The sequence below is a fragment of the Atta cephalotes genome (genome assembly GCF_000143395.1).
Source record: "Atta cephalotes unplaced genomic scaffold scaffold00016, whole genome shotgun sequence".
Classification (NCBI taxonomy): Eukaryota; Metazoa; Arthropoda; class Insecta; order Hymenoptera; family Formicidae; genus Atta; species Atta cephalotes.
Window position 1 is genome coordinate 5,594,151 of NW_012130080.1, and position 10,588 is coordinate 5,604,738.

Below are 10,588 nucleotides of genomic sequence, written 5' to 3' on the forward strand. Positions count from 1 at the left end.
TCATTATTGCATGTTTGAAAGAATTCGGAAAAGGTGAGTGAGCAAGGAAACAGCAGTTTTAGTTTACATAGTATATGTTAAATTTATACATTCAATTACAGTATTAATAATGTATAAATAACTGCGCGAGAATTGTAAGACGATATATAATCTTAGGTGTAGTAAAAAATGTTTTCTACATTAGTTTTCTGAACTTAACTTTACTATTTACAATGCACCTAAATCAAGGACACTTGTTTTGGCATATCACCACGCGACTCTCATACTATCATGTCACTTAATTATTTTCTGCAATAAAGAAAAATGAAACTTGAAAAATAAATCGATTACACATGAACAGTGATCATTCTAATAGTTGACTTATTAATTTTTTATTTCTACTTTTTGATTATCTACAGAAGACTACTGGAAAATACGCACAAGACAGGTGTCCGAGTATAGATATTTCGAACATTCTACGTGTCAAAAAAGGACTCGCGAGAATAGTAGTATATCTTTCTTACATTGAAAAATTGCAGCAATTATTTAAGATTTATGTTACATATTATGTCAAACCAACTATGTCAGATTAATTAATGGAAACTGATATGTGTAAACATTTTATTTTCCCCGCGATTCATACCACTATTCTATTTTTTTAATGGCTCTTATATATTTATATATTATTATTACAAATAGATAGTGTGCTTATTTCGAGCATGCGAATGGCATTTGAAAAAAGCACGTTTCCAATATTACGGGATATATTTCATTATTAGGAAGTATAAGGTACCGTATTTCTCACTGGTTTTGAAATAAGACAAAGCAGTACGCAAAGTCGGAATCTTAATAAATAGTCTAAATCAAGAGGCACAAAATATTATACAAGAGATGAAATCGAGAGAAAGGTACGTTCTAGTTTATCTCTTTCGCGAATCAGGCACATATACAAAGTACATTTTATTATACAAGTATAATTATTCGTACTTGTTATCATACTCAAGGCACTATTCGTTATAGGATGACAAGAAAAAATATAATCGGTCATATAAAACTGTGCTCTTACAAGCAGTAATTGAAATATTTTCTTCTTGCGATTCATGCTAATTTCTTCTTTTAATCAATCAATATATAAACAACGGATAAAAAAAATCCATATGTTGGATTTTTCTTGTGACTCACATGTGGTAATACTTATAAAAAATGTAATCGTCACTCTTAAGATTATAAAATATTGAAGCTTATCCTTTCAGTATTTTATTTAACTACTTTAGAAGTTAATACATTGGTATCATTCTGTAAAAACAGATAGAAGAATCGTGTTATATTGATTGAGTAAAGGAAAAGACTGGAAGGAGAAAAAATCATTCTGCTTATAAGATTTTCCATCAAGTACATTAAATAATCAATTATTCTGCAATTAAACTAAATACTTATTAATTCTTTAACTTTTAAAAATAAACTTTAATTAATCTTCAAATAATGACTATCAAGAAAATGCTAATACGTAGACCCGGAATATACAGTCATGGCCAAACGAAATACTTAGAAATATTCGCATTACAATATAGCGAATACATGCGGATGCATTCGTAAAACAATCTTACTTATATATGGCCTGTCTACAATTTTACGAACAAAATTATAATGGCAAGGTGTTACTCTTTCAAGCAACGCAAAATCTACAACATTAATATTAACTATTAACGTTGCACGAAATCAAATTATAACAAAATAGTATATGTGTAAGAAAAAAGATGAAATATTTTTTTAGAGCACCGTGAAAACTTGTAAGAATTGATGCTATACGTTTGTAATTCTTGAATTTATCACGTATCGAATTTTGAAAAAAGCTCATTCAATTACGATCATTTTTACTATGATTTACGTAATTATTTTTCATAAATAATTTTCCCAAGCAATATTTAATAAATTATTTCATTATAAATAATTGACAGTTAGCGATATTTTAGAACATGTGCAATTGGAAAAACCTCACAAATCAAGTATAAAAATGAATAGTGCTATAAAAAAAGTTATCAGTAGCCTGTTATTTTTATATGTATATTAATTACATAAAAGAGAATTTATGCAAATTTGTTATTAAAAAATTGAAAAATTTTCATTTATAACAAAACTAAATTCTCAAATAGAAAAGTGCAAGAATTTATATATGAAAAATATTATTGATTGTATTTATTTAGCGCACTATTTTATTTCCTCCATTTTATATATATATATATATATATCTTATAATTATATAATTAATTATATAGAAAAAGGAGCAGTTTGTTTCTCGTTGTTTAAGTTCTTATTTCCAATAATATAACAATGGCAATTCATTTTTTTCGATATAGTCAATTATGCGGAATTATGAAAAAAGTATAAAGATATAAAATTGTATAAACATTTATAATATAGATTTATTTTACGAATCTGTTTCAAATCCATATTAACATTAAAATTGTTTCTATTTTTTTGTGCGATTATCTTTAATAAATTTTGGACGTATAAAATATTAGTAAATATTAATTGCATTCTCTTCTTATAATAAACCCAATGAAATCACAGAGCATTGAAATATAATATTATCTAAGCAAAACCTATCAAATTTGTATCGGTTGGCAATATTTTGTTATGAAGTATATTGACTATTTTGGCACATAGCAGGTATGCATTAGTATTTAATAATTAATTAGTATTTAATGCTTTCGTTTCTGGATTTAAATATTTTGACACATACACCAGACTTCATTTTAAAATTTAATTTTTGCACAAAATACGAAATATATTTTTAAATCCTTATTAAAAAATCTACAGCATATAAGTATCTTCATTGATAAACGATCAAAGAGAGATAAAGCCGCACGTAAATTTTTTTATAGCTTAAAGATCAGACCTCCTTTGTGTGTGTATGATTCCCGCTGAACAAATTCTAATGAGTAGAAAAACAGAAATAAAAAAATAGTAAGTAAAATGTTAAAATTGCAGAACATTTTTATGTAAAAAACACAAAAATTATTGTTATTAGTTGGAGGACATGAATATGTATTCATGATCTGGATTTATACTGTAATTAAATCGGCTATACTTGTCTATCCATTTAAACAAATGCTTTTTCTATTTTTGACATTGAGATTGTGAATACAATTGGGATATATTAATTAATGAGACATTTAATTAATGAGACATTGCTATTTTTTTTTTACAAATTATCGATATATTTATTAAGAAAAGTTTTTGCACATGCCTGCAGTGTCTATTAGTATAAGTCTGGCTTTATTTGTCATTAAAATAATGATTAGAAAATTCGAAAAAATATCTTCGAATCAATGTAATTTGACGATATATCTCCTTTAAAACAATTCAATCGACGCGAAAAACGAACTGTATTTATATAAAAAGATGATAGTTCTTTATCGTATCTTATAGGCGAATAAGTGCAGAAGCTAAGAAGGCATATACAATAATTACAAGAAATAATACATAAAATAAATAAATGATGTTAATAATAGTTAATAATATAACAATAATAATTAGACATTGTTGGACATTAATAACAGTAATATCATTTTTATAATGACGTATTCGCGGATAAGGCGATATTCAGGAAAAATTGTACTAAATTCTATTATAAAAATAGTAATAATGAGAAATGAAATAATTACAATCATTTATGAAACAGAGAGAATTGTGATAGGAAAAATGTTACAGCACGTCTTCGGGCTTTTTCCGTTAAATATAATAAACTAATGTCTTAATTTATAGACGATATATATTAGTTTAACATACCACAGTGGTTTGTTAAAAATGCACGTCTCTTTGTTTAGAATACTAAACGACTGTAGCAAAAGGAAGTATGACTGCTTGCATATTAATTACAACCTTCGCAGCGAAGCCATACTGAGGGCCTTTCGAGTCGGTTGATCCGACATGGGTGCAACTAAAACATCCTCTCTATTTGGAGAACTTGAACCACCATTATCCAGCTCCTGAAAACATATAAGACTTAAGATATAAGACTTAATATATTCATTCTTCATCCTCTTATTTACTTCAAACATAAAAATAGAAAATGCATCAATAAAAACTTTCACATTTAAATTTTATTTTAGAATACAAAATAAGAATTTTACTAAAAAAAATTATTGATATATGAATTATTAATTCATATATTATTAATATTAAAAATAATATAGAAAAAATATATATATAAATTGATAATTTATTGAAATAGAATTATAAATATCATCTTAAGAAAGAAAAAAAAATAGAACTCGCCATAAGATGTATAACTGTAATATAGTAAACTGTAATATTGATTATGTATTAAATTTTAGTTTTATTTTATATTATACAATTTTATATTATATTATAAAAGTATATTATCTTCTAATCTATAATAAATTTTACGGATGGAATGAAAATATTAAGTCTTGAGGAATTAAACAAGTGTCGAGTTCAATACGATAAAAGTAATACATGTATATAAAAACTCTAGTAAAGAAAAATAATTTTTGATTAAGAAAAAATATAAAATAAATTTCAATATATATACATTTTATAACATACTTACATGAAATCCTTAATATAGTTCGTCCATTGACTTTAAATCAGCATGAAAGTTTATTATAATTATTAAAATATTTTTCACGAAAATAATATAGTAATATAGTAACAAAAATAATATAGTAATAAAAATAAATTATACAAGTATTGCAAGCAAAAGAATATAAATAAAATATAAATCCAAAATATTTATAAATGAAAAATATGTAAGATATTACTCCAATAGAAAAAAAGCAGTTAATAGAGAGTTGTCAATATAATGAATGTTGAACAATATCTTGTTATAAAAATATTGTACAAATAGTATAAAGATTTAAAATATTTAACGCGTAATTTATTATAATTATTTATTATAAGTATACAAAAATATTTGAACATGTGAAAGTTAGTTTAATATAATAGAATAGAAATATAAAAAAAGATTGCAAGTACAATTTTCTTCGTAATCCATCCCATACGTAAGATTATTAAAATAAGATTAGTAGAAGAAATAATAGCTTATAATGAATATAAAGCAAAAGAAAAAGAAAAGCAAAAGAAGAAAAAGAAAAGTATTAACAGAAAAAAGTTTATATAAAAGATTGTCAACTAACGCTGATATTGTTGCAACTACCTAGCCGCATCTGAGCTATTTGTTGGTTTGTTGGAGGAAGATTTTGTGTTACTCCAAACGGGGACATAATTGTAGACATCGCTCTATTTAGTTTGCTTGGCGTTTTATTGAAACTAAACGCTCGACCGACTCTGGCTCTTGTACGAGATGCAAACCTGGAGAAAAATACAATTTAAATATTTTCTCATTTATTTTCATATACTTATGGAATTGTCTAAACGATCATTTAACAATATCAAACTTTCTTTCCTCCCTTCGAATTAATAATTATAACATCTTTTTGATTTAGAATAACATTTTTTAAATATATGATAAAGTCTATTTCAATTGGAGGAAAAAAAGTTTATGAACAAACAGAAAAATCTGTGTTAAAATCCACAAACACTTTTTATCATATTAGGAAAACTAGCTCAAGCAAACAAAATTTTACCTATTATAATACAAAGAAAATATAAGATATACATGTAGAGTTTTTTAAAACAATAAAATATATTCAATCATACACGCACATAATTAAAAACAATAAAAATTACACCATGGCTGCACAATAAAAGAAATAGTACCTATTTAAAAAAAAAAGAGAAAAATGTACATGAATGTATATTTTCTATTTTCTTGTGTGTGTGTGTGTGTGTGTGTGTGTGTGTGTGTGTGTGTGTAATTAAATTTAAAAAAAAATTATACGTATCATAAGTAAAAATAAAAAGCCAGCAAATAATTTTTTTAACAAAGTAAGCGATCAAATTGCAAATTAAATTATAATGTAGAATATTCATTTATTCATGTCAGTTACGATAAATTAAAATCACAATAAGTCCAAAAAAATGCTAATATTAAAAAAAAGAAATATATAACACTTAATCTTCGCGTAAAAAAATATAATAAAAAGCTTTTAATAAATAAAGCTTACTCAATAAAACTATGTTATATTATGTATCTAAACTAATCAGAATAGTCCAAAAAATTATATTTTTAAACAAAATTATATCTATATTTATCATAGCATAAAACAGAATTTTTAAAGCAAAAGTTTTCAGTACCATAATTATATATTTTCAGTTATATATTTCAGTAGTAAAAAAAATTAAAGATCCTTTTTTTCTATTTCAGTTGCAAGATTAAACATGTTAAAAAATCTTACGTACTTTAATGTTTTATATAAACATTTATTTAATTTGATTAACAAAACATTTCTATTTTAGTTTATATAAAAACATTCTAATTTTTGTAATATTTTTAAATCCGTTAATATAATATAAACATTCAATACTCGCATTTAATATCAATAATTATGCCACTGAGTAAGGAATTAAGAATAAAAAGCAAGTAAAAAAAAATATAATCAGCCTTGGTGCGAAAACTGACGGTAGTGGGACATGTAACGTGGTTTCACACATGCTATTGAGTAGGAAGACATACGGGTCCATATACTCCAGGTAAAAATTATGAAATAGGCTCCTGTAACCAAACGGTTTGCCCCATTATTTCTTTACATCATGCAATGTAATATGTACACTAATATATCTTTTGACTGTGCCTTGTAAAACCATATCGATATTTATATAGATAGTTTGAATATAAATAACATAAACTCATAAATTTACTGCTCAACAAATAATTTGTTCGCTTATCTAAATGCAAATAAAAATTCTAATAATTTCTGCAATAAATATTAGTTATATATTAATAACATTCTTAGTCCGTTAGTCGATATTCGTAATTCATTCTTATTTCAAGACCGTAATGTCTTACTAATACGGTCTTCCGATTGGTTTGTAACATCTTAAGGCTGTACTTAAAACGGTCTTGAATATAGAAGAATCGAATATGACCTTAGTTACTAATAATTAAGTGCTAAAGTCAACTTACATTATCAATCAAAATATTTGTTGAGCGAAAAATTTAAGATTTTTATTAACAGTTTTATAAATAATTTGAACAATCTAGAAGTATACTACAAATAATTGAACTCTTCTATATTTCAATGTGCCCAAATAATAGAATCATCTAACTACAACAATAGAAGAGAAGAAATAAATCAATCCTCACACCTTTTAATATTTGATAAATATCCCATAAGGAAAAATTTACTATCCTAATATGTAGACAGACTAATTTAGTTGCTATAATATATACTATTAAAATAGTGATATATATAAACTGGCAAAGAGAATACGTAATTATTGTTTCAAAACACAAATATACTCACTTAATTGTTTTCTTTAATGTTCCTGATGCCACATCGCTAGTACCAACTTCAAGCTGATGCGAATCATATCTAATGAGTAACGTATCCTGAACAAAGAATAAATAACATAAATTAATATTATACATTGTAATATGACATTTAAACTAAATTTCTAATCCGCCAATAGACACAAGCAAAAATTGCAAGAGAAATTACGAGAGATGAAATCCACTGCGTTTGTATCGAGTGCGATTCATTTAACGCTACAAATGTTTCATTGATCAGAAGAAAGAATTTTATGAATTGATTAATCAAAAAATGTTTCAAAGCATTTGCAGCGTTAGGTGCACCTTTTAAGTTCATTTAACGTATTGCTAGCAGAATTGAGATGCAATGGTATATTAACGAAGAGATTTGTCAAATGATAAATTTTGCTAAATTTCTGCCAACATTCTTTCAAGAATATTATATGTCAAACCTTGCATCAAATTTATAATTTTTTTTCCAATAAAATTTGCGATAACACTTCGTAAAATCTTTTCTCGACGGACTCGGGTGTTTAAAGATTTATATATATAGTAAATAATATATAACTTACAGCGTCAGCTACACGGACAGCAAGAGCCATCTGTCTGCATAAGGTCTGTAGGTAATTCGTTTTGTTTATTTCTTCATCAGTAATTATAAACGAAAAGAATTTTTCCTTCAGTTCCTGAGTCCCTCGTACCACTAGTGCAAACACTTTGTGACATTCTGAAAAAATTGTGTAACTATAAGTTACAATTTTTATTTTATAAAGAATGTGCATGTTTTACATACATAACAATATTTACGTACCGTCAGTTTCTCGTATATCCACAACTTTTCTTATAGTACTTAGGGACAACATTTTGATATGCTTATATGGTTTTCCTTGACTAAGTTTAATCGATTGCAAACCATTTATAGTATTTGGACTCTTTAACGAGTTGAAAGCTTTCGATCTTTTCTTGCATATTTCGAGAGTATCGGTAAACAGGAACAATACTAAATGATCACCTCGTCCACTAAGACCTTCCGTAACTTCCATTACATCACATTTACTGATAAATGACCTATGCGAAGAAACTAAATGCGGTGGACAATTGTCAATCTCATTAAAGATATCGAACATTGCTAATTGGCGCTCTGTTTTCCTTTTGTCTTCATTTATGTACGTCATCACTTTCTTAATACAGCTAATAGAAGCTTCCAATGCACTATAGTCTGGATTATTTTTGTCTGTATGCTTAAGAATATCTATAAAAAATAAAAACATTTCGCTGATGTTCGCAAAAATTTATAAAAAATAATATTGTTTGAAAGTAACTTACCGCTTAATAATAAACTAATACTGGGTAACCTTTGTATTGGTTTAATCAAGAGCTCCTTTAAGCTTTGTCTACCGCATTCCGGTATTGTCTGGCAATTTTTTAAAAAGGCATGAAATCGTGGCTTATTTTGATCACATTCTTCCAACATTTGTTTTGTATTTTCGAAGAAATTTACATATGGAGGATACGCTTTAACCAAATCGGGTTCAAACTTTAAAAATATTTCGCCAATGCTAATATCCTCTGTCCAATGAGCGGCACTACAATGCAATGCCTCCAACAATTGTTTATGAACGTCATAAATAGGTGGGAAATTACCAAATATAATTTTCACTTCTGTGCTATTTAGCAACTCTTTCCCACTTTTACCTATGAGATTTTCCAATGGCAATTTGAATAACTGTAAAATCATTATAAATGTAGATTATTGAAAATTAATAAAAATATAAAATGATTTAATATATAAATACTTACCGTCATAATTGTATTAAGGATACCTACATAATTGGCCTCAGTCTCTACCAATTCGAGAAAGACTTTATGACGTTGCGACAAATTTTCTTTAACTATCGGTAAATGTTCTATAGCAACAGATTCTACCTCTGAAATATTTGATAGTTAGCAATAAATAATTTTAATACAATCTTCCTTTTTATTTATTTATATTTATAGTTTATTTTACGAGTAAGTAAAATAAGATATACTGTATTTTTAAATAATTTTTGCAATATAATTTAACATTAAACTTTTTATATATCATATTGAAAGATACGAACACTTTTATTGACAGAAAAATAATTAATTTATTATAACACAAAAAATATTGGTACTACTCATTGCGTTTAATGGACAGTTAAAGAAAAGAAAGACAGCAGACTATAATTTACTAATATATCAAAATAATAATGTATCATTTTTGTTATCTTTATTATAAGTGTTAATCGACATATATTTAAAAATTATTTCGATATTGTATTATACATAGAATCAAATACGTGTAAAATTAAAAAAAAATATCAAATACCGTCTAGCAATTGTTTATCCGGACTTGCTGTACAATCTAGAAAGCTTCCACTGACACTGGCTGGTGAATCTGCTCCATTTTGTAACAAATTAGATAATGGACCACCTAACCAACAGGGGTGCTTTGACAATGTTACATTCTGTGATACAATCTGTTGACTGTCTCGTCTACCCGTCGCAGTAGGGGACAGAACTTTTTCTAGATACTAAACAACACACAATTCTGTTTATCAAACAATAATAAAAATATTTAAGAAATTTATGATTATTAACTTACGTGTTCAAATAGATACTCCTTTTCATCAGCGGCGGCCTCATTTTGTACAGATGTCCAAAACCATCCGGTTTTTACTATGAATGCAGATACTGACACTAAATTTGGTAATACATTTACATTGGACTCATCAACGACCTGTAAAAAACATCGAAATTATTATACTTTATTACAGTTTGAATCATTTAAAGTCAGCTTTATAATCACAATAAAGACAATTATACAATTTGATATAATTTTATACATTTCTACATCACAATTTCCATACAAATTTTCAAAAGACAATATATATGTATTGTATATACCATACATTGATACACATATATACGTATAATGTATACATCAAAAACTTTGTATATAAATATTGTATATAATATCTAGATAAATTATATAGGACGTTTACATGAGACAACATAAATATGTGAGCAATTACCTATATCACAAAAATTAATTTTTAATTTAATTTATTATTTTATGTGTGCACGTGTGTGTGTGTGTGTGTGTGTGTGTGTGTGTGTGTGTGTGTGTGTGTGTGTGTGTGTGTGTGTGTGTGTGTGTCTATATTAATTATTATTATATATATACTACTA

General features: G+C 26.2%; 1 protein-coding gene across 1 annotated transcript in view; it reads right to left on the reverse strand.

Moving 5' to 3' along the window:
* Window positions 1-3,857: 3,857 nt before the first annotated feature.
* Window positions 3,858-10,588, reverse strand: part of LOC105618380 (protein ECT2) — an 11,169-nt gene continuing 4,438 nt past the window's right edge. Inside the window, exons 6-15 of the mRNA XM_012199921.1 lie at window positions 10,002-10,136; window positions 9,726-9,930; window positions 9,176-9,303; window positions 8,702-9,101; window positions 8,187-8,627; window positions 7,948-8,102; window positions 7,371-7,456; window positions 6,581-6,619; window positions 5,142-5,316; window positions 3,858-3,971 (exon numbers count right to left, since the gene is read on the reverse strand). Coding sequence (XP_012055311.1) covers window positions 3,858-3,971; window positions 5,142-5,316; window positions 6,581-6,619; window positions 7,371-7,456; window positions 7,948-8,102; window positions 8,187-8,627; window positions 8,702-9,101; window positions 9,176-9,303; window positions 9,726-9,930; window positions 10,002-10,136 — 1,878 coding nt within the window. The remainder of the gene's footprint in view (window positions 3,972-5,141; window positions 5,317-6,580; window positions 6,620-7,370; window positions 7,457-7,947; window positions 8,103-8,186; window positions 8,628-8,701; window positions 9,102-9,175; window positions 9,304-9,725; window positions 9,931-10,001; window positions 10,137-10,588) is intronic.